Below are 24,929 nucleotides of genomic sequence, written 5' to 3'. Positions count from 1 at the left end.
AGTGGCTTCGGGACAAGTCGCTGAACGTCCTTGAGTGGCCCACACAGAGCCCGGAGTTGAACCCAATCGAACATCTCTGGAGAGACCTGAAAATAGCTGTGCAGCGACGCTCCCCATCCAACCTGACAGAGCTTAAGAGGATCTGCAGAGAAGAATGGGAGAAACTCCCCAAATACAGGTGTGCCAAGCTTGTAGAGTCATACCCAAAAAGAGTTGATGCTGCAATCGCTGCCAAAGGTGCATCAACAAAGTACTGAGTAAAGGGTCTGAATACTTATGTAAATGTGATCAGTTTTTTATTAGCAAACATTTCTGAAAAACTCTTTTCGCTTTGACATTATGGGGTATTGTGTGTAGATTGATGAAAAAGTAAAGAGGTCTGAACACATTCTGAAAGCACTGTATATCGGTCAGCCTTTATCAACAACCACAAGTTTATCTTGTATTATTAGCTTCCCTCCCTCTTTGAGCATTGTCTGGTCTGTGTTATCTGAGAATAGAGGTGTCACATTTCAGGAAACCGAGGTATCACATTTCAAACATAACAAATGATCATTAGCCTATATACTTCTCACGTTAATCCTAAAACTCTTATCATTCAATATAGGCTAACAGTTAGGAATTATAGATCATTGCCAATTTCCCAACACTTTGGATAAGCCTACTTGTATGATAAGAATAAGGATCTTTATGGATTTGAAGTTAACTGCAACGACTTAAATCCTTGATGGCACTTCCCAAAGCATTAAAGACTACAATCAAACATTAAAACAACCTTTAATCAATCTGACAGTCAATATTAGGCTATCATTTCTACATTTGCTGAACTAACGGCATGCATGCTATCAACTCAGAAGACAAGTAGGCTGCCTGTAGGCTGCTGTAACAAAAGTAGGCTATTGCAACATGTGAGCTGTGGTACTTACTTCAGCGAGAGCTCCTTTTTTAAGCTTGATATCTGGTGCTTAGCTCTTTGCAATGCATTTCTAACATCGTAAGCTCTTATTTTTGTAGCCATCAGCCAACTGGAATTCCACCTGTGTGCTGAATAGCTACTGTTCTGGGCACCTCAGTTGCAATTTGATACATATCCACGACAACACTTCTCACAGCATCTTAAAGAACATCCTGGTCAAATGAACAATCAACTCAATTCACCTGTCATTAACAGCCAATGGGAAAGAAGCATGCACCCTGTTCAGTTGAAGTCGGTAGTTTACATACAATTGTTTTTGACACCCTGGCAGGGTTTCCATTAGGAAAATGTGGCGCCTGACAACATGATCGGAAGATTTTAATTTACCAGCCATTTCAGATATTTACTGGAACCATATGCATTGGGTGCATAACCCATTAGGGTGTTAATCCACGGACCTTAGAATGACAGTGCTCAGAAATCACATTTACGTTATGGTAATCCATTTTAACAGAACATGCAACTCATGTAATGAAGCAGCCAATAAAATGTCATTTTCAAACATTTGCCAAAATGCAATTCGCGGGAAAACACCAGTCTAAACAGCGCACCTGGGAAAACACCATTCCAAACAGAGCACCTGGGAAAACACCATTCTAAACAGAGCACCTGGGAAAACACCATTCTAAACAGAGCACCCGGGAAAACACCATTCTAAACAGAGCACCTGGAAAACACCATTCTAAACAGAGCAGCCGGGAAAACGCCATTCTAAACAGAGCACCCGGGAAAACGCCATTCTAAACAGAGCACCCGGGAAAACGCCATTCTAAACAGAGCACCTGGGAAAACGCCATTCTAAACAGAGCACCTGGGAAAACACCATTCTAAACAGAGCACCTGGGAAAACACCATTCTAAACAGAGCACCTGGGAAAACACCATTCTAAACAGAGCACCTGGGAAAACACCATTCTAAACAGAGCACCTGGGAAAACACCATTCTAAACAGAGCACCTGGTAAAACGCCATTCTAAACAGAGCACCTGGGAAAACTCCATTCTAAACAGAGCACCTGGGAAAACACCATTCTAAACAGAGCACCTGGGAAAACACCATTCTAAACAGAGCACCTGGGAAAACGCCATTCTAAACAGAGCACCTGGGAAAACGCCATTCTAAACAGAGCACCTGGGAAAACGCCAGTCTAAACAGCGCACCTGGGAAAACACCATTCTAAACAGAGCACCTGGGAAAACGCCAGTCTAAACAGCGCACCTGGGAAAACACCATTCTAAACAGAGCACCTGGGAAAACGCCAGTCTAAACAGCGCACCTGGGAAAACACCATTCTAAACAGAGCACCTGGGAAAACGCCATTCTAAACAGAGCACCCGGGAAAACGCCATTCTAAACAGAGCACCTGGGAAAACGCCATTCTAAACAGAGCACCTGGGAAAACGCCATTCTAAACAGAGCACCTGGGAAAACGCCATTCTAAACAGAGCACCTGGGAAAACACCATTCTAAACAGAGCACCTGGGAAAACGCCATTCTAAACAGAGCACCTGGGAAAACGGCATTCTAAACAGAGCACCTGGGAAAACGCCATTCTAAACAGAGCACCTGGGAAAACACCATTCTAAACAGAGCACCTGATATCAGTTCCATATGTTTCTAATCTCTGTTAGAAATTTATAAAGAGGGGGAGTCTAATGGCATAGTTGTTGGTCCAAGAGGGAACTAAATTGAAATACATTTGCCAAAATGATCAATACTCGTATATACAGAAACAATGAAAATAATAGAAAATACTTTACCAGAAAGCATGACTTAACCACAGAGGAATCAAGGACCATTAGCTTATTTTTTAAAAATAGCTGTGGATTGTTTCAAATCACAAGCTCGTAGGCCTATGACTATTTGGGAAGCCTGTAATTTGGGAATTGCGTGTGGCAATAGTCCTAGCTGATTATTGAGTTGCGGCTGTCAGTGAAATGCATCTAAAATATGTGTGAAGATAATGTGTCAGAGTATAATTTAAAATGTTGAGACAAGAAGAAGGGGAGGGGTGTGTGGAGAAGATATGGGGGAGTCTCTCTCCAGAATGGCTCAACTGTCTCCTGCTCTTCTTGCTCATTCATTGTTTCATTGTGTGAATTGTGTCTTTTGATTTTGAACAGTTCCCCATCACATCTCCAGTAGTAAATGTAACGTTAATCCCCATTTGGTTACATTCACTTCTGTTAATGCATCAACGAATTAGTCATTTACTGTTCTCATTCTCAGAGTGGAAACGTTGTTTGCAGAGTTCACAACTTCTACACTTTTGAGAAACAAGTTTTGGTTTATTTCATAACCATCATCATTAGTTATGCACCGATATGACATTTTTGGCCGATACCGATAACCAATATTTTCCTTGCCAAAAACCTCGATACCGATATTTAACATTTTTGAGGCCTTTTAAGCATTCTAGTACAGTTATATAGTTAACGCACAAACACATGGACGCAACGGTCTAAGGCACTGCATCTCAGTGCAAGAAGCGTCACTACAGTCCCTGGTTTGAATCCAGGCTGTATCACATCCGGCCGTGATTGGGAGTCCCATTGGGCGGCGCACAATTGGCCCAGCGTTGTCCGGGTTTGGCTGGGGTAGGCCGCCATTGTAAATACACATTTCTTCTTAACTGACTTGCTTCGTTAAATAAAGGTTACACACACACACACACACACACACACACACACACACACACACACACACACACACACCGACTGACCAAAAAGTTATTTTGTTGGCATTTACGTATGTCCCCATTACCAGTAAAACATAATCAAACCTATTTCTTTCACATACTTGATGTGCTGTTTCGTTGTTCATTTCTTCAGTTGTTTCATTCTCAACCAGGATTTCTATGGAACACCATTTGGGTCTTTGCGTGTCAAATAACACTATTTGACGTGTCAAATAAGCTTGTTGACCAATCAGGATCTGAATATGACTGCACGTCACATAATAATTTAACGCGTTCATTAATTTTTTACGTAGTTATTACACATTGATTACACTATCACTCGTATTTCATGTCACAACAATTCATCGACACGTATGCTATGATACTGGTAAAGTTTTATCGCGCACCTACAGTGCTGGTCATAAAAAAAGCTAGCTAGCTCATGGATGCAAACAATGTTCTTCCCCAAAAACATAGCAAAACAACATAATCTGTTTCAGTAGCTATAGTTAGCTAGCCTACTATATAGCTAGGTGTCATCATCTAAAATGACCTTAATTTATAAGACAGTTCTTATTTGATTAATAATGGTGGTCGGAACCATCTTTGTGAAGTTAGCTACAAGAAGGATTAGCCACAATAGTGGACTTTGCGGTTAGCCTTCAAAATAAAAGCATTTTTAAAATGCATTTTACCGTTATTTTGACTGAGAACACATTCTCATTTACAGCAACGACCTGGGGAATAGTTTCAGGGGAGAGGAGGGGGATGAATAAGCCAATTGTAAGCTGGGGATGATTAGGTGGCCATGATGATATGAGGGCCAGATTGGGAATTTAGCCAGGACACTGGGGTTAACACCCCTACGATAAGTACAATGGGATCTTTAATGACCTCAGAGAGTCAGGACACCCGTTTAACATCCCATCCGAAAGACAACACCCTACACAGGACAGTGTCCCCAATCACTGCCCTGGGGCATTAGGATATTTTTTTAGACCAGAGGAAAGAGTGCCTCCTACTGGCCCTCCAACACCACTTCCAGCAGCATCTGGTCTCCCATCCAGGGACTGACCAGGACCAACCCTGCTTAGCTTCAGAAGCAAGCCAGCAGTGGGATGCAGGGTGGTATGCTGCTGGCTATCATTGACAGTGATGCAAATGAAAACAAATAGTAGAATTATGCCATAATTGAATAGATCATGCTAAACGAGGTTGGAATGTTTTTATATAAAATCAACAAAAGACAATAATTTGTTAATTTGACAAAAATCTATTGAAATCACACTGGATTAGACTTTAGAATTGCATTGGGGACATACTTATTTCACTGTACAGCCGTACCTATGGATTGTGGCTCAATGACATGGTGTATCAGTCTACTCAGTGACACCCAGAGTACATTAGCATAGTAGCTATTATGAACGACCGTAGCTATTATGCAACTGAAACAACTGTGAATTGAGCCACATTTATTGTCAACCTATGTGTATTGAACACTACTCCCAAAGAAAAACAATACTGCGTGGATGTTTTGGAGTCTGATAACTCTGAGGAGGACATTGGGAAAAAATATATTGGGTATTGAGTAGACTGCTACCCTATTTCATTGATCCCCAATCCTTAGGTAAAGCTGTACAGTGCAATATCAATGTCAATACACTCAATAGGCTGACTGGGGAGGTGATTTCACACAGTCACAGTCCCGCGATAAGAGCTATAACGCTAATATTTGCGTAAACTCTTCACAGTTGTGTTCTGTGGGTGTCACCGAGTAGACTGATATCCCATTTCATTGCTTTACATACTAACCTTGTTTAACATTATCTAGTCTAAATATGGCATGATTCCACCAATTGTAACCTTATGCATCCCTTTCAAAGAGGTACTTTTATTTTGAAGGCAAACCGCAAATTCCACTATTGTGCCAAATCCTTATTGTGGCTAGCTTCACAACACATAACCCGGTCCGGTCGGGCCTCACTAGCCAGATGAAGCTAGCTGGCTGATTATAGCGTTAGCTTTGGGCAACAGGGTTAAGTAGCTGTCTAGCTATTTATTTTCATGAACTGAAGTTCAATTTCAATAGGCGAACAACAAGTGGCAACCTAGCTAATACTTACTCATAAGGATTCCTAAATCATTGGTAAGAATAATGAAAATGACTGCAGTTTCTACTGGTCATTGTTTTCAGGCTGGTTGTATTGGTGCTAGCTAGGTACCAAGCTAAAGCTAGCTACCCCAGAAGTTGCGGTCGAACATATAATCCTTTACCACCAACGCGGTATTGTAAACACATCGTTCGTGGCTGGTGTTTGCAGACTTTTTGTACAGCTTTGACAGTGCTACTGATAGTAGTGGTGGAACTTGGCTTGCACATGCAAATTCAGAACACACAACATTCTATAATAGAACTGTGTTATTTGACGTGTCAAATTAAAAGCTTATTTAACGTGTCAAATAGTGTTATTTGACGTGTATCTTTTTTGACACGCAAAAACGCAAACGGCTTTCCATAAAATGTCGTGAAGCTAATAGCAGTGACGCTATTACTGTGCAACTCTGGTAGGGCAACATGTGTACCGGTGCTCGACCAGTCGGCGAAAGCCAACATCCCCCACGACAGAGAGTGGTTGATTGTCAAGGGCAATGAATTCCCTTATCTTGGCGTTAATGGATTTCTCCTTTGAGTTGTCTCGCTGAAATGTACTTACTCTTTCAAATGACTGCTGGACTTGTTGACTGCTCGATCCACACAGCAGACATTGTGGGCTAGATTAGGAATGCTGTGTTGCACGTGTAGCGCACAATTTTACTTGGCGTCATTACGTCATGTGCCTACGTTATATAGGTATGCACGTCAGCTTTGACATCAGTTTTGCACATCGGCGTTAAACTAGACATCAGGCCGATACCGATGTTGTCATTTTTCGCTAATATCGTCCGATTCCGATATGTTCACCGATATATCGTGCATCCCTAATCATCATACATTTTTTCGTTGTCTTTTGTTTGGAATGCTCCATGTGAGCAATGAGCACGTGTCTGGTTTCTTTCCTTGGTGTGAAAGAGCAATGGAAGTTATAGGCCTACTGCTGCATTGGCCTATAGGCTATAAGTTCCATGCGCTCATTTCTTTAGCCACCAATGGATCACGATGTATCAATGTGTCCATATGGCAGAGGCTGGTGATCTCACATTAGTTTACTTTTACCTTTAGATTTTTACCATTTTCATTCCTATTTTCATAATTAACCACATGACAATGATTTTGATAATCAAAAACGTTATTATTAAAATTAAACTGTTCCATGAAAATGTGCATATGGAAATTCAAAACTGGCACGCAAAACTAGAGAAATGGAAGGATAAATTGTACGTTTCCCCAAACTTGAAACTATGAAGTCTTTATAAAAATAATTGCCTCCATGTTTCCATGGTGGGATTTTGCCTATAGGTTACTTTGAAGCAAGGTAAGACATGCCTCATAATATGATAATAATATGCAATACAACATTCAGGTTTCAAACAATTATGTTTTCAAAATGCATACTGCCTCCAGCTCACATTGTAAAGTGGTGGGTGACGCGCTGATAGCCTGTTGCCTGCACTTGAATGGTGAATGGGAGGTGCGCTTCAATTACAAGTTGATAAATAAAAATAGTAGATATTTTTAATTGTGCACCAAAACTGTTTTTAACCCACAATTGCATTTAGAATTTTTGCGCAATGGCTTATAAAAGCACATGTTTTACTCCAGCAGCAACCAGCTGAGGATCTTCAGGAGAAATCTCTCTCAAAATAGGCTCTGTAGTTGTGTTAGATAAATAAGATACATGATCACTAAAGAAATTACACACAGGCCAATTTATACTGAACAAAAATGTAAACGCACATGTAAAGTGTTGGTCCCATGTTTCATAGGCTGAAATAAAAGATCCCCGAAATGTTCCATATGCACAAAAAGCTTATTTCGCTCAAATTCTGTGCACAAATGTGTTTACATCCTTGTTAGTGAACATTTATCCTTTGCCTGACAGGTATGGCATATTAAGAAGCTGATTTTTGTAGTTTTTACCCCATTGTCTCACTAATTGCTGGACCTTGTCTCATCGCTGCAACTCCTCAATGGGCTCAGAAGAGGCGAAGGTCGAGACACGCATCCTCCGAAACATGACACGCCTAGCCACCTACTTCTTAACACACTGCTCGCTTAACCCGGAAATCAGCCGCACCAATGTGTCAGAAGAAACACCATTCAACTGACTACAGTCATCAGCTTGCAGGCACCTAGCCTGCCACAAGGAGTTGCTAGAGCAATTGAGAAATCCACGAATTGTGGACAAATTCTTAGTTTTATTGAAAGCCGTATTGTTTTGTTTTATTGAAAGCGTATGGCTTTCAATAAAACAAAGAATTGTTCAACAATTCGTAGATTTCTCAATTGCTCTTCGACTGACAACGGAGCAGCGCTAGCAGTGCACAATGACATGTCACGTGACCCGTTCTTTTGCTGCTTTCCAGTTCTAGACCGCACGGAGAGGGAGGGGGAGAAGGCAAACTCCCTCTAACTAGTTTCAATGTATGGAATCACTTGGGAAATGTTGGATTTTAGGTAAACTTCCTATTTAAGGGTTATTAAGTGTAGGCACTCCTTCCGAATGGTTAAGGTAAGGGTTAACGTTTGGGATAGGGTTAAAACATAAAATAAAATAGTGTCCACCACTGGGATCAAACACACAACCTTCTGATCCAGAGTTATGGGATAGGGCTAAAACAAAAAAACAGTGTCCACCACGCATGATCCAGAGTCAATACGCCAATCCACAATCACTGTCGACAACGCCAAAGCAAAACCGAAATCAACTTGATGGTATTAGGGACAACTGTTTCCCCTAGTGGCCAGGTTTGAAAGCATTTCCCGACCTCCTCTGGACATGGATAGACGTCCAATTTCGAAGTCAATCTTGAACAATCTCCCTGAGTAAACAACGATGTCGTAGTACATTGCTATTATGCACCCTACTTTTTGCCACTAAAATAACAGTCTGGTCTGTGTTTGAGGGTTTCACATACGGAGGTAGGGATTCACACCCTAACCCCATATCTTATTTTGTACAGTCCTCAATGCATAGTACAACATTGTTTTACTGCCCAAACTCAAGTTGACTAGGCTACATTATAGAAGTCAGATACCATTTGTATTGTACACTTTCTTGACAGCCAAATAACGTTACGTGCTGCAGTATTATAACAAGCATATTATACCCCTATACCTATATTGGCTGTGGCATGCCTAAAATATGTCAAATTGTTGACATGGAATCTATAGCCAAACCCTAACTTTGAGTTAGTGTGGCTATCTTGTTCTTAATCAAAGTTTTGCACACATTTCGAATCTAAAACTATTCGCCACGTGTACAAATGTCATAAATGAATATGCTGCTTTCTCAGCCGCGAGTGTCAAGCAAAGATCCACCCCCTGGGTCAAGCTAGGTAGCTATCAAGCTAAAGTTAACAAGCAAAGCTAGCTAGCTAACTTCATTGAACAATAGCTAATGTAGCTAACTAACCGTGTAACTTTTCTTTTCACAAGACAGTATAGCGTTACATTGTTGAAGCACTTACCACAAAATCAGAAATGTGACCAGAGACCAGTTTATCTGTGCCAATAAAAACCTATTTAAGTATTCACGCAACTGGTAGCACACCGCTACAGTGCTTACAGTGGTTTCTGTGGATTGAGGAAGTTTACATTCCAAGTGGAATTCTGTTGTTGCATAACTTTTGTCCACCAGGGAGCAGTCGATGATTAGCTAAACTAAATCATTCATAAACATCAATACACATACTTCTCCCACGAATGTTGAGAAAATAGAAGGAACTGAATGAAATGTATGAATGTAAAGAAACAAATGGTAGGAGGGCGCTTCTGTTATTGATTAGGGCCGTTTGCAGGTGGGTTCGGGTTATGTAGCCAGAATTGATGGCAAGTTAACTGCTGAACTTAGTTTGTTTACCAGTGTATTACCGATTAAATCTCTTCATTTTGAAATGAGGTTAAACATTGAAGACTATAGTATTTCAAAATGAGTATGACTAGTGTATAAAATCTTCCTGTAGATGTTTAGGATGAAGTTTATGATGAGTGTGCAGTGCACTTCCACTCCACCACAGGAGGTGGCAGTATGTTTGCGTGTTCAGCGCGGCTGCTGTTGTACGTAAAGACATTTTCTTGTTGGTTGGTGAATGACTGGGATGTGCTGAAACACATCAGACGGAGTTGTTATAAAGGAGTTTTTAAAGTTTTCAACACAATGAGTTCAATTGGAACTGGGGTAAGTTTGATAGCTAAGATAGTGCTCGTTATACATTTGTATGCTAACAAACGAAAGGTTTGGTAACTTGTTAGCACCGGCTCATTCTTCGACAAGTTAGCTAACTGTGGCTGCTCTGTGGTAGTAGTAAACGAATAACACATTAAATTACGTCATTCGTATGAAGAGTGACACACATTTTACATTGGTTATTGCTATCTATCTAAGTAACGTTAGTTATTTCCCTGTAGAACTAGCAAACTAACTAGTTGTCATGACTGCTGACTCACTTGTACTGCAGCTAACTAGCTAAATTAGCAATGCTGGCTGAACTAAATCGAAATTGAAACAAATTCAACCGGATGGTGTTGGGTATCGTTTGCTCTCCTATCGCTCAACAAATGTTTTATTTCACCACTGGGTAAATTGAATTTCACAATACGATACTTACAAATTCTTTAATCTTTTTAAATAGCTAGAATTACGCGCTGGCACCTGCATTGTAAAAATGGGATTACTCAAATTGTAATGTCACATGCACAAGTAGATGTCTTAATTGCAAACTCAAAACCCAACAATGCAATAATCAATAACAATGTATTACTAGAAAAAAAGAACACGAGGAATAATAAATATGAGATACGCAATGAAGTAAGTAATTAAGCATACTATATACAGGAAATATTTAAAAAGTGAGTTCCAATACCATATTTACATGTGCCGGGATACTGGAGTGATGGAGGTAAATATGGATAAGGTGACAAGGCAACAGGATATAAGGAGTAGCAGCATCTTGCAGGTGTGTAGTCATGTATGTGCATATTATGTGTGAGTGAGCGTGTAGGGCCCTGTGAGTGTGCATAGACAGTGTAAAATACTTAAATAAAGGGTAAATAAAGATACAAGGTTAACTTGGTCCGTGTAGCTATTTTATCAGTTGTATTGCTTGGGGATAGAAGCTGTTCAAGAGCCTGTTGGTGTCAGATTTGATGCACCGGTACCTCTTGCCGTGAGGCAGCAGAGAAAATAGACTAGCTTGGGTGGTTGGGGTCTTTCAGGATTTTCCAGGCCTTCTTTTCACACTGCCCTATATAGAGGTCCCAGATGGCAGGGAGCTCAGCCCCAGTGATGTACTGGGCTGTCTGCACAATCCTCTAGCGCCATACGATCGAGGGTGGTGCTATTGCCATACCAAGTAGGGATGCAGCCAGTCAATATGATCTCACTTGTACCGCTGTAAAACCTTTCCAGGAGGGCCCATACTAAAGTTATTCAACCTCCTGAGGGGGAAGAGGCACTGACGTGCCGCCTTAATGACTGTGTGTGTTTGGACCATTTTTAACTCTTTAGTGATTTGGACACAGAGAAACTTGAAGTTCTCTACCTGCTCCACTGCCGCCCCATCGACTGCCGCCCCGTTTCATGTAGTCCATGATCAGCTCCTTGGTCTTGCTGACATTGAGGGAGAGGTTGTTGCTTCGGCACCACACTGCCAGGTCACTGACCTCCTCCCTGTAGGCTGACTCATCGGCACCGGTGATCAGGCCTACCACTGTCATCTCGTCAGCAAACTTGATAATGGTGTTGGAGTCGTGCGTGGCCACACAGTCGTGGGTGAACATTCAGGCCTATCATGAAGCTACTTCCATGGTTTTTGCTAGCTAATATTTTGAAAATGGACACCTTTGAGTTTGGTTGGATTGATGTAAAAGTATGAAGTCTGACAGTTCCTGTCAATGACAAGTGTAGCTATGTTATCTCAAAAGCAGTGGCCTTCAAAATATAACATCCAAAACTCTTTCCCTTTCTAGTATGACTTGTCTGCCTCCACCTTTTCACCTGATGGAAGGGTATTCCAGGTGGAATATGCCATGAAGGCAGTAGAAAACAGCAGGTATATGATCCTTCCCTGTTTGAATGTTTTCAATGCAGTACAACCACATGATGGAAAATAACCCAAGTGTCTCAATTTGCTGGTTCTTGTTCTTTCTCCTTACAGCACAGCAATTGGGATCCGATGCAAGGATGGGGTTGTGTTCGGTGTTGAGAAATTGGTTCTCTCCAAACTTTATGAACAAGGCTCAAACAAGCGCATCTTCAATGTTGACCGTCACGTAGGAATGGTATGTATTCATCCAGACCACATCCATAGTGTAATTACCAACAAAACTGATGCGCACATAACCAAAAAACAGATGGGTTGTCTTATCAAAGGAGTATTGACAACATGTAAGCTATATTTCTGAGCTTGTCTGCAAATCTTTATTGAAAACACAAAAACATTTACTTAATGCACTTGTTTTGTTAGTTATTGGTTGGCTAGCTGGCTAACCCTAGCTACGTTAGCATAGACGTGACAAGCGACTAAACACTTCAAAACGAGATGGTATCAAGAACAAAATACAGCTAGCTGAAACAAGCCTTCTACAATTAACCACACACCAGCTTCTAGTCAATGTTGCTAGCTATCTGACTGATCAGAGTGACAATAACACAGACATTTACCTCTGGGTTGCTCTTGCATTTGTCATGACGTTGTCAACCCCATATATTCATCTTGAAATATCTTAGAGGGGGACTGAACTCTTCTACGCATTAAGAAAAACTGGATTTGGGTGTTGGGGATGTGGTTGGGTGTGTTATGTTTGTCCCTCTTGAGTCATGGTAAAAACATTTCACTCTCAAAATAGTCAGAATGAATCTAAGATAAATCAAGAAATGTGTAATAAACTGACATTTTTGTCAGAGGTCTGAGTTGTGCAATTTTACATCTAGCTAAAAGTATTTGGTGCAGTATCTCTCTAGTAAAAAGTTGCATGAAAACTACCTAGTACTGCTATCGACGCGGCTGCTGCTCCCCTCAGGACTTATTTCTGACAACATTTCTACAACTTCAGAAAGCTGTCAAACTAGCTACACACTGTTAATCATTGCCCAAAATCACAAGCTAGTTTAATCTGTTTGTCAATGAAGCTAGCTAGTAGCACATTGAGCAGGCAGGCCACGTTGACTAAATCCGCTTATCAAGTCACTGGCGAGTGGCATAGTGCTTCGGTGCCATTTTTACAACTTTCTCACTATTACCGAGGTGTGCGTCTGGAGGTTTGTGTGTGTGTGTGTGGCGCTCTGTGATGGAGCAGTGCAGACAGTCACGGGCTATCTTACTGTAGTGACATGGGCTGGTTAGAATCAGTCTGTCTTCAGAACTGGTAATAATTGCTTATTTGCCTGGCAAAATAATAGAACAATATTATTTCTATAATAAAGCTGTGATTGAGACTTTCATTGTTATTTTTGAAAGCCACAACTTTAGGAGAAAATCTTTGTAGGCTAGAATATTTGGGAAATAACGCTGTAGATGTCCTGGAGGGCAGGCAGTGTGCCCCCGGTGATGCGTTGGGCTGACCACATCCTCTGGAGAGGTGGTTGCGTCCGGTGCTGTAGCCGTACCAGGCAGTGATGCAGTCCAACAGGATGCTCTCAATGGTGCATCAGGATGTTTGCGAGGGCCTTAGGGACCAAGCTGAATTTTTCAGCCTTCTGAGATTGAAGAGGCGCTGTTGCGCTTCACTACACTCTCTGTGTGGATGGATCATTTCAGGTTGTCAGTGATGTGCACGCAGATAAACTTGAAGCTTTTCACCCTCCACTGCTACCCATGTGGATTGGGGGCGTGCTCCCTCTGCTGTCTCCTGAAGTCCACAATCATCTCCTTCATTTTTTTCCTGGCACCACTCTGCCAGGGCCCACACCACATCCCTGCAGGCTGTCATCCATGGATCTGTTGGGGTGGTATGCAAATTGTAGTGGGTCTAGGGTGTCGGGTAAGGTGGAGGTTTGATCCTTAAATAGCCTCTCAAAGCACTTCATGATGACCAAAATGGGGACTACAGACTGGGATAGGGAGAGATTGAATTTGTCCGTAAACACTCCAGCCAGCTGGTCTGCACATAATCTAAGGATGTGGCTATGGATGCCGTTTGGGCCGGCAGCCTTGCGGGGCTTAACACGGTTAAATGTCTTCACGTCGGCCGTGGAGAACGAGAGCTCGCAGGAGCGACGGGAGTAGCAGAATGGAGGCGTGATCGGATTTGCCAAAGGGAAGGCGGGAGAGTAGCAATGGTCAAGATTTCTTGATGAGCGAGTAGCGCAGGCGATGTGTTGATAAAGCTTTGGTTGCATTTTCCTGGTACGAACATAGGATCCAATTCAGGAATGTCAAATTTTTGGTCAAAATGCTGGTGAGTGACTGCCGATCTAATATCCAAGTTATTTTCGGCTATAGGTAATAATGCTAGAAACGTTCTGAGCAAATATAAGAAATAACACACAAAAACAAAATACTGCGAAGACTGCTGGGAACAGGGTGAACATATCTGTTGGCACCATGTCTGTTGGAGCCTATCCAATAGAAACACAAGATAGTTAAGGAGTATCCATTATAAAAAATAAAACAATGAATAGGTTTAGGCTATAGCCCTGCATCCAACAGAGGGAGATAGAGATTTTCTGACTGGACATTTTGGGGTGCTTTGGTATAATATCCCGCTTTGTCTAGCCTACATTCCTCTCTTGTGTTCTGTATAACATTTTTTTTATTGAAATAGGCTAATTACTCTTAATGTCACTTGTGTGCTGTGAGACTCTGTTCTTTACTGTGGGGCGCCAGTCAAGTTCAAATAGGCTAAACCATCGTGTGTCACATCACAATGTCGTCACAATCTACGATGGCTGTCAATCATCGTAAATAGACGATGCTATTGTAATAGCATTCAACCTTACTTTCAACATAACATTGGTGACGCTTTGTCTTATCTAAACAAGTATGCGGCGCTGTGCAATGTGGGCAGGTCTGTCTGTCTAGTTTCTGCAGTACGATTTAATAGAATTGCAGAGCAAGGAAAGCTACTAATTCAAAGTCTCGTGGGCGCGCACCGCTAGCAAGCTAGAAATTTCACACCGGTTACATAGGATGATCTAGGAATGAAACAGCTTCCATAAATCTCTTGTTTTGGAAGGTACTGAGTTTGTGACAAATTATGCTATTAACACTTTGTAGTCAATTTCTACAGTTGTATTGATGTTTGACTAATATCGAATATCAATGCAACAGACAGTTTAACCAGAGTTTTTTTTGGGGGTTCACATGTTTTTAAAGCAGGGATTGATCTTCATTACCAGTTCCATCTCATAGAAAGGGCGAATAAAGGCAGGTTCAAATGTTGACTCATTAAAATGAGACTCAGCGATTATACAACCTTGCCACGAGCAGCAAGATGCACCACAGATATTGCAGATAAGCGCGATGCACTCTATCTGGTATGGCCCGAATGTGTTTCACACTGCTGCAACATGGTTGCTGCTGGACCATAACAATGGAGAAGTTTAGCATCAAGCCTAGTTGTGGAAGTCGTCCCCGACTCTGCTGTTTACTTTGTGCATTGCTGATCTACCTTTTTAACTTTCTTACCCATAGGCAGTGGCTGGACTACTGGCTGACGCTCGATCCCTGTCTGAGGTGGCCAGAGAGGAGGCCTCCAACTTCAGATCCAACTATGGACACAACATCCCACTGAAGGTAAAAATAACTATTTATCGGTGTTTCCCTCAAACTCCTCCTCAGATACCCTGTCAGTTCCACATATTTGATATATTCCATTACAGGACTACCACGCCTAATTCAACTGGTTAACTGACTATACTAACCTATTTTGGAGACATATTCTGAATTGCTTTGTCCCTAAATCCTATGGACAGTCATATTCCTTGAATTGCATATAATCTCTCTCCACAGTATCTCTCAGAGAGAGTGGCCATGTACGTTCATGCCTACACGTTATACAGTGCCGTGCGGCCGTTTGGATGCAGCTTCATCTTGGGCTCTTACGATCAAGACGATGGTCCTCAGCTGTACATGGTTGATCCCTCTGGAATCTCATTTGTGAGTTAGGTTTTGGGTGTTTATCACTAAACTAACTATGTTGTCTAATGTCATTAACTTACTGTTGTCACACTCTACACTCTTAGGGCCGGTTTCCCGAATCAAGATTAAGACTAGTCTAGGAGGCATTCTCAATGGAGATTTTACAATGAGCATGGGGTTTACTCCTTGACTAGGTTTAATCTGGGTCTGGGAAAATTGCCATTTAAAGGCCCCAGTGCAGTCAAAAATGTGTGTGTATATATAAAACACAGGAAAATCACATTTCCACACTGAGGTTTAGAATAATATTGTGAAAATTATAATGCCCTTTTAGTGTAAGAGTTGTTTGAAAAGACTGCCTGAACTTTCAGCCCGTTTTAGTGTTATCGAGTTTTGGCCTACCATGGTGACATCACCATGCTCTAAATGAGTGAATAGACCAATAAGAAAGAGTTCAAAACCTTTCTGCCAATAAGTTAGTATTCTGTTTTTCCCTCCCCAGACAGGCCTTGCAAAATTCTTGCTTGAGAAATTTATTTTTTACCATTTTAATTGAAAGTACTTCATTGTTACCCAGAAATGATTTAAATAGTATGATTAAAAAACAGCTGATTTTTCACCTTTTTAAGGTGTTTGGAACTATGCAATGTATTCAGAAGGGAATGTTCATTTTACAAACTCCAAATGTCATCGTGCAGCTTCAAAGTGATGTGAAATGTGTAACATTGTTGTGAAAATGTTCAAGATGGCCACTGAAATGTTTGTTTTAAGGGTTACTGGGGATGTGCTATTGGAAAAGCCAAGCAAGCCGCCAAGACAGAAATTGAAAAGCTTCAGGTGAGAATATGAATTTTGCCAAGCTGTCCAATTTCATAAAACATGGGAATATCTTCATTGTTTATCTTTGTATGTCATTGCTATCAACAGATGAAAGACATGACCTGCAGGGAGTTGGTAAAAGAGGTGGCCAAAATGTAAGTGTTTTTTATCTTATTTAAGGAATACACCTACTGTTGCTCATTCTCATCAATAGCCTTCAATCAAGGCACTGAGTATTACTCATATGTATTTTTGGTTTTGTAGAATCTACATTGTACACGATGAAGTGAAAGACAAAGCGTTCGAGTTGGAACTCAGCTGGGTTGGAGAAGGTAATGCAGCTTTCTCTTATACACTGAGTGTACAAAACAGACACCTGCTCTTTCCATGAGACTGTCCAGGTGAAAGCTATGATCCCTTATTGATGTCACTTGTTAAATCCACTTCAATCAGTGTAGATGAAGGGGAGGTGACAGGTTAAAGGATTTTTTTTTAAGCCTTGAGACCAGGATTGTGTGTGTGCCATTCAGATGGGAAAGAGGGATGATTTAAGTGCCTTTGAACAGGGTATGGTAGTAGGTGCCAGGCGCACCGGTTTGTGCCAAGAACTGCAACGCTGCTGGGTTTAACGCTCAACAGGTTCCCGTTTGTATCAAGAATGGTCCACCACCCAAAGGACAATCCAGCCAACTTGATACAACTGTGTGAAGCATTGCAGTCAACATGGGCCAGCATCTCTGTGGAACGTTTCGACACCTTGTAGAGTCCATGCCCTGACGAATTGAGGCTGTTCTGAGGGCAAGGGAGGGCGACTGAAGGCAGGCTTAATCAGTGTGTCACACACCACTTTGCATTTTCAAAACGTATACTTAATCGTTTTAAACCTGAATGTTTTACTACATATTATGAGGCATGTCTTACCTGGCTTCATAGTAGCCTAGCCAAAAACAGACCATATCCGTGGAGGCAATTACATTTACATTTAAGTCATTTAGCAGACGCTCTTATCCAGAGCGACTTACAAATTGGTGCATTCACCTTAAGATATCCAGTGGAAAAACCACTTTACAATAGTGCATCTAAATCTTTTGGGAGGGGGTAGAAGGATTACTTTATCCTATCCCAGGTATTCCTTAAAGAGGTGGGGTTTCAGGTGTCTCCGGAAGGTGGTGATTGACTCCGCTGTCCTGGCGTCGTGAGGGAGCTTGTTCCACCATTGGGGTGCCAGAGCAGCGAACAGTTTTGACTGGGCTGAGCGGGAGCTGTGCTTCCTCAGAGGTAGGGAGGCGAGCAGGCCAGAGGTGGATGAACGCAGTGCCCTTGTTTGGGTGTAGGGCCTGATCAGAGCCTGAAGGTACGGAGGTGCCGTTCCCCTCACAGCTCCGTAGGCAAGCACCATGGACTTGTAGCGGATGCGAGCTTCAACTGGAAGCCAGTGGAGAGAGCGGAGGAGCGGGGTGACGTGAGAGAACTTGGGAAGGTTGAACACCAGACGGGCTGCGGCGTTCTGGATAAGTTGTAGGGGTTTAATGGCACAGGCAGGGAGCCCAGCCAACAGCGAGTTGCAGTAATCCAGACGGAATTATTTTATATAAACTTTCTTTCATTGTCCAGTAACCAAAGGCACACTTCTAGTCATATTAGCAACCCATGCTAGTAGTTGCATATTCAGTCACCCCTCTTTCTAAATTTCTAACATATTTTAATCTGTCACATGAAACCGACAGCATGTGCAGTGAGTTTTTGATAACTGTGGTTTCCTGCTAATTGCATTATGGAACGAACATTTGCACTTGTGCGCATTGCTGCGCTTATAATGTGAAGAAATAATGGTTCATCAACATTAAGCTAAACATTCTGATCTGTTGCATCACTCATTCCTTTTTTTCCATATTTTTTTTTATATATAGCCTATGCCTATTGGTTGTGTGAATTTGGGACCTATTGTTCCACAACTGTCCCAGAGTCTGTTTTGGAATAGGCTATTTCTTTCTCAATAAGCTGACCAATAGAATAGGTCAACTTTTCTACTATGGGGGATAGCAGATTGAGATAGGCTAGTGATTGTGCTATTCGTTACTGGTCTTGTTGGCTGAGGAAAAGTAAATGTGGACAGGTATTCTAACATCTTCAAAGTGCGCATCAGAATTGGGTAAGAAGGACCGCACGTTGTTGCATCCTCGACTTGCATGTTCTGTTAATATGAATTACCATAATCGAAATGTCATTCTGAGCACCGTGGGTGGATGCCCTAATCAGGTTATGCACCCAATCCAAAAGGGTCTGGTAAATTTCTCAAATGTCCGCTAAATTAAAATGCTGCCGGTCAAATGTCCGGCGCCTCATTTTCCTAACAGAAACCCTGGCGTGAGCAGTGTTCCACTCAAATCTGAAAGTTAACCCAGCTCATAACAAAGTGATGTATTGCATGCATGTGCAATAATGGGTTAGGATTCTGTTGGACGCTTCATCACCGGTTTTGACCAGCTACGTGACGGGCCATCGCCCGATCCAGTCAAATCAATGTTATGCATAACTTATGACCTTCATTTCCCTTCACCAGTGACAAATGGAAAGCACGAGCTGGTTCCTAAAGACATCAGGGTGGAGGCAGAGAAGTATGCTAAGGTATGTACCACAACCACCAATTTATGTTGCATGGCATTTCTGTGACCTGGGTTCAAAACAACAGTACCTTCAAAGTATTTTTTTTCCACATTTTGTGGTTACAAACTGAATTTAAAATTGAATAAATTGAGATTGTGTCATTGGCCTACACACAATACCCCATAATGAGTCAAGTATTCAACACCTTTGTTATGACAAGCCTAAATAAGTTGAGTACAAATGTGCTTAACTCACATAAGTTGCTGTGTGCAATAATGGTGTTTAACATAGTTTTTTTTTATGACTGCCTCATCTCTGTACCGTACACATACAATTATCTGTAAGGTTGAGCACTGAATTTCAAACACCAATTCAACCACAAAGACCAGGGAGGTTTTCCAATGCCTTGCAAACAAGGATAATCAGTAACATAACTTTTGGATTACCCAAACTCTGAATGTAATCTGCTTACTTTCCCCTTAAGAGGCACTAGAACAAGACAAAAATGAATTACCAATTGAATGACATCTATTGCAGGATAAATAAATGTTAGGTTACATACTTTTTCACAGCATTGTATTTGCCCCCTTCTCTAATTTTCTCCACTTTTGCATATTTTTGATACTGAATGTTCAGATCTTTAACCAAAACCTAATATTAGATAAAGGGAACCTTAGTGAACAAATAACAACAATGACATACTTATTTCATAAACAAAGTTAAACAACATCTAATGCCCTTGGGGAAAATGTATTTCCCCCTTACACTTAACTGGTTGTCACTTTTAGCTGCAATGACTCCAACCAAATGCGTCCTGTAGTAGATGTTGATCAGTGTCTCACGTCGCAGTAGAGGTATTTTGGCCCACTCTTCCATGCAGAACTGCTTTAACTTAGTGACATTTGTGGGTTTTCAAGCATGAACTGCCCCTTTCAAGTCCTGCCACATCTCAATTGGGATTAGGTTTGGACTTTGACTAGGTCATTCCAAAACTTTACATTTGTTGCTTTTTAGCCATTTTCATGTAGACTTGATTGTGTGTGTTGGATCATTGTTTTGCTGCATGACCCAGCTGTGCTTCAGCTCAGATGGATGGCCTGTCATTCTCCTGTAGAATTCTGATACAGACCACCACCATGCTTGACCTTTGGTATAAGGTTCTTACTGTGGAATGTAGTTTGGTTTTTGCCAGGTTTTCACCATGTTGTCCAAAAAGTTATACTTTTGACTGTCCATAGAACATTCTTCCAAGAGTCTTGATGATCATCTAGGTGGTTTTTGGCTAACTTGAGTCAACTTATTGTAAGACGTGGTTCCTGTTGTGTCTGGTGAAATTCAAACACTTCCTATGGATTATTATTAGTTTATCAGCATGTATTAGATTGCTCAATAAAAGCCCCACTCGGGGTCTTTTTAAATTGAATTTTGTTTCTGACGGTATGGAGCACAATACCACAGAGGAGTTTAGAAGTGAACTCCCTCAAACTTGTATTCCATAGGCTGGGATCCGCAGCTGTTGCAAGAGCGCATTTTTCACTGGTTGTCCACTGGTCACAAAAACAGTGATTGATAGGCAATTTAAACTTCTTCAATTCAATCATTATTTGGTTAAAATACAAATACCTTGGTCAACAGCCAACCACAATCCGTAAGGTGCAAATAGCTTAAAGAGAGCAGCAGTATGATTCACATCAATGCAATATGTAATGCCAATAATAAGTGTTTTCCGTATCGCCCGAAGTCGACACCACTGATGTCGTCCATAGATCATAGCGTTTATTCAAATTGAATAATATTTTGATGCCGACAGCAGTCGTACCATTGGACGACATGGCTTGGACTGTAGCCTACGAAAGTATATTCCTGCTCATTTCCCATGAGCCATCAAATACATTTTGTGTCATCATAGTGGTCTCTGACTTGTGGTCAGACTCGCTCAGGTGGGGGAAAAACTTTCACCTTTTTTTTTCTCAATGCTGATTTGAATGTCATTGAGAAAATAAAGTTGTCAACTTTTTCGCAAACATCCTTTTAATCAGTTTTTCAAAAGTATCTGATTACAAAAAAAATCTGGTAACGGGCTATTTTTCTTTGGTAATCATAAACCATGTTTTCATGCGAGTAAAGTCATACACTATAAAAATACTAAATCACGACCGCGGTGATGAGAACAGGACATTTCGGTACAACTTCATGAATGCAGACGGAACAAATCATCTTTCGACATTGTGGGATGTTTTTGTCGGTAAAATTGTGAGAGATGGCAGTGGAAACTCCTTCATGTGCAAATATTGATATAATAACCATCATATCGAAGTAAGCATGGAGTCACTCGATGATATGGGGTGTGGTCCTCCCACTACGACTCGGGAAACCATGCAATTTATTAGGCTACAGATGAAATAAACTATGAACTTCACAGGGTGGTAAGTGCACGGTGATCTGGATGCTCCTTTTCAATAAATATCGTGGGTCTGATTCTGGTGACAGATGCTTAACTGCTGTTTTACAAATGCAAGTATTCTTACTCTTATATGTAATAATCTCATGTAGACGAGCCTAACGTTACCCGTACAGTATCTACGAGCTGTTGGCTACAGCGAACGTCCTAAAACCAGATTTGCTATTTAACCCAAGTTTGTGACAACTATCGTTAGAGTTGAAAAATGCGATGGAAACGCATTTAACTTTTCAATATTTATTTTGTGAAATTAATTTTTACATGAAAAAGTACATTGTGTGCACTACGTCCCCACGCACTGATTTTATCCGCAACATGTCCATGTGTTGGAAACACGCACACTTTCTTTGGATTTTAGAATATTTGCATTTAAATCGATCGCCAATTGGATGGAATCCTAGCTAGTTACATTTAATGTTACTCCCTATCCTTGGCTGTTAGCATGATGAAGATGATGATAATAACCGTCTTCAGGCAGATGGAAAGGCTTTCCCAAAAATCTTCATTCGGAAAATATTCAGACCCCTGGACTTTTTCCACATTTTGTTACCTTACAGCCTTATTCTAAAATTGATTAAATAGTTGTTTCCCCCCTCAACAATCTACACACAATACCCCATGACAAAGCAAAAGCAGGTTTAGACATTTATTTATTTTTTAAATTAAAAATATCATATAAAAATCACATTTACATAAGTATTCAGACCCCTTACTCAGTATATTGTTGAAGCACCATTGACAGCGATTACACCAAGTCTTCTTGGGCATGGCGCTACAAGCTTGGCACATCTGTATTTGGGGAGTTTCTCCTATTCTTCTCTGCAGATCCTCTTAAGCTGTCAGGTTGGATGAGAGAGTCGCTGCACAGCTATTTTCAGGTCTCTCCAGAGATGTTCAAGGCCGGGCTCTTGCTGGGCCCCTCGAGGACATTGAGACTTGTCCCGAAGCCACTCCTGCTTTCTCTTGGCTGTTTGTCCAGGGTCGTTGTCCTGCTGGAAGGAACCTTCGCCCCAGTCTGCTGTCCTGAGCGCTCTGGAGCAGGTTTTTATCAAGGATCTCTCAGTATTTTGCGCTGTTCATCTTTCCCTCAATCCTGACTAGTCTCCCAGTCCCTTCCCCTGAAAAACATCCCCACAGCATGATGCTGCCAGCACCATGCTTCACTGTGGGTTTGGTGCCAGGTTTCCTCAAAATGTGATGCTTGGCATTCAGGCCAGAGTTCAATCTTGGTTTCATTAGACCAGACAATCTTGTTTCTCATGGTCTGAGTCCTTTAGGTGCCTTTTGGCTAATTCCAAGTGGGCTGTCATGTGCCTTTTTTACTGAGCTCAATTGACTCTCATAGCAAAGGGTCTGAATACTTATGTAAATAAGGTATCTTATTTTTTTATTTGCAAAAAAATCTAAACCTGTTTTCACTTTGTCATTATGGCGTACTGTGTGTGAACTGAGGGGGAAAATAATTTAATACATTTTAGAATAAGACCGTAACGCAACAAAATGTGGAAAAAGTAAAGGGTTCTGAAAACTTTACGAATGCACTGTAAGTGATTATTTACATCCATTTTGTGGGCATTCATTTTGCAAACTCCTTCATGTGCTACAGAAACACTGCTAAACAAAGTGGTAGGTGCACTTTGTTTAGCAGGCTAACTACACTCAAATCATGTAATTTTTCCCCAGACCTCAAAGTGATCTCCAGATGTGGTTTAAGCATTGTAGTGGACTTACAAAATGTTTTCAATTGTTTGTTCTATTAAAATGCTTGTTCTTTTGTTCTCTTTTTCGCAGCTTTTTTTTTGGGGGGGGGGGTTATTGAGTATTGTGATACTAAATCTGGTATCGAAGTCATTTCTGCTATCGTGATAACATTAGTCTTTCTGGTGTCTGATTCACAATGCTTCTTGCTTCCACCATAGGATTCTTTGGAGGAGGAGGATGACTCTGAAGAAGACAACATGTAAACTCAATTCTGCGGTTTCTTCACACACACCTGACAGGACAGCTATACAAGGAACAGACGGAAATGATTTTGTATGTTTTGTACTTAATGGACCATTCATGTAATTTTTTCCCCCATTTGGTTTGATGGATTACACAGCTTTGAAATAAAAGTGGATGAGCACTGTTTATACTAAAAGCATCTTTGACCATTTTTATAAAAAAACACAATACAGTCAACAAGGGTTTGCCTTATACATTAGCAAAAGGTAACAAATTACTATGTATTTAGTCCTTGAGGTATTATTTACAAGACTATCACTACTTGATCCTTCTACTGGTGGTGCCAGTTGTGTAAGAACAAAGACTATTTTAGTGCACAGTGTGATGTTTCAACTATGACATGAGTTCAGTGACTCCAGAAGGGCAGTAGTCTCCACATTGACATTACCATAGACCTCCACCATCGGCTACCATCCTTGTTCCGTCCCTGCTTGGATACACTTAAGACTCAATGCTGAAGACCTGACGATAACACAGTGTCTTGAATCTGATTGAGCTCATCTCATCTGTACATTTGATGAAGAACACATGCCATGCTGTCTCGGACAAATTTATGCTATGGCCTTAGGTAAGTAGTAAACAAGATTTGACAGCAATCACTTCACTAGCTGTTCTGGTCATTGCTATCCGGGATCGTTGGGACGTACCCTAACCTTATCCATAACGAAGGACAATACAGTATGTTTAGAAACTGTGCCATAAGTCTAACCATTTTAAAATGTCAACTTCAATGGGGTAGGGACTTCCCAAAAAAGCCGGATAGCGAGGACCGCTTTTACCTGCACATGTTTCCGGTTACGTAAACCAACTTGCCCGCTGACGTCCTACAAACATGTACACGGCGCCATTGCCCTCGACCACAAACAAATCGATCTTGAGTATTAAACTCGTATAGCATTCTATCCCCAGCACACGACTAAATAGCTAGTAACTCCTTAGTTCAAATACGAGTCACGGCTAGCACCATCCAACGAGTGTGTAGAAATGGCACGTGTTTTCACATACAGTCCATTTCCATCCTTAGGAGTGACAAGGAAGCTTCCAGCCAGTGTCGAAAATAGGCGGTCCATTGTAAAATATGTCTAACCAGTGAAAGGTTTGGATAGAGATAAGTAAAGCCAATCATATTTCCATAGTGGGGTGTTC

At 41.2% G+C, this 24,929-nt stretch overlaps 2 protein-coding genes across 5 annotated transcripts in view; one reads left to right on the top strand and one right to left on the bottom strand.

The window, feature by feature from the left end:
* Window positions 1–9,464, bottom strand: part of mipol1 (mirror-image polydactyly 1) — a 70,809-nt gene extending 61,345 nt beyond the window's left edge. For 3 of the 4 annotated variants that reach the window (XM_029729711.1, XM_029729710.1, XM_029729709.1), the window contains exon 1: window positions 9,281–9,406. The gene's annotated coding sequence lies outside the window, so the exon portion shown is untranslated. Of the gene's footprint in view, window positions 1–9,280 lie in introns of all 4 variants that reach the window. The other variant, XM_029729712.1, reaches the window with a different exon arrangement.
* Window positions 9,465–9,865: 401 nt separating this feature from the next.
* LOC115172345 (proteasome subunit alpha type-3-like) lies at window positions 9,866–23,919 on the top strand. Its single transcript, XM_029729708.1, has 10 exons — window positions 9,866–9,990; window positions 11,781–11,863; window positions 11,969–12,092; window positions 15,446–15,547; window positions 15,764–15,910; window positions 16,664–16,729; window positions 16,820–16,866; window positions 16,976–17,043; window positions 19,275–19,339; window positions 23,699–23,919. The coding sequence occupies exons 1-10, from the start codon at window positions 9,970–9,972 to the stop codon at window positions 23,741–23,743; spliced, it is 768 nt and encodes a 255-aa protein (XP_029585568.1). The 5' UTR covers window positions 9,866–9,969; the 3' UTR covers window positions 23,744–23,919.
* The last annotated feature ends 1,010 nt before the right edge of the window (window positions 23,920–24,929 follow it).

This window comes from Salmo trutta, chromosome 33, assembly GCF_901001165.1.
Source record: "Salmo trutta chromosome 33, fSalTru1.1, whole genome shotgun sequence".
Lineage (NCBI taxonomy): Eukaryota > Metazoa > Chordata > Actinopteri > Salmoniformes > Salmonidae > Salmo > Salmo trutta.
Note: the sequence above shows the minus strand (reverse complement) of the source record. Positions and strands in the feature narration are given on the sequence as shown.

Bases quoted from the DNA above. Each gene is read 5' to 3' on its own strand.
- LOC115172345 (XM_029729708.1), top strand. From the start codon at position 9,970: ATGAGTTCAATTGGAACTGGG. The intron at 9,991-11,780 runs GTAAGTTTGATA...TTCCCTTTCTAG, and splicing joins TGAGTTCAATTGGAACTGGG to TATGACTTGTCTGCCTCCAC. The intron at 11,864-11,968 runs GTATATGATCCT...TTCTCCTTACAG, and splicing joins AAGGCAGTAGAAAACAGCAG to CACAGCAATTGGGATCCGAT.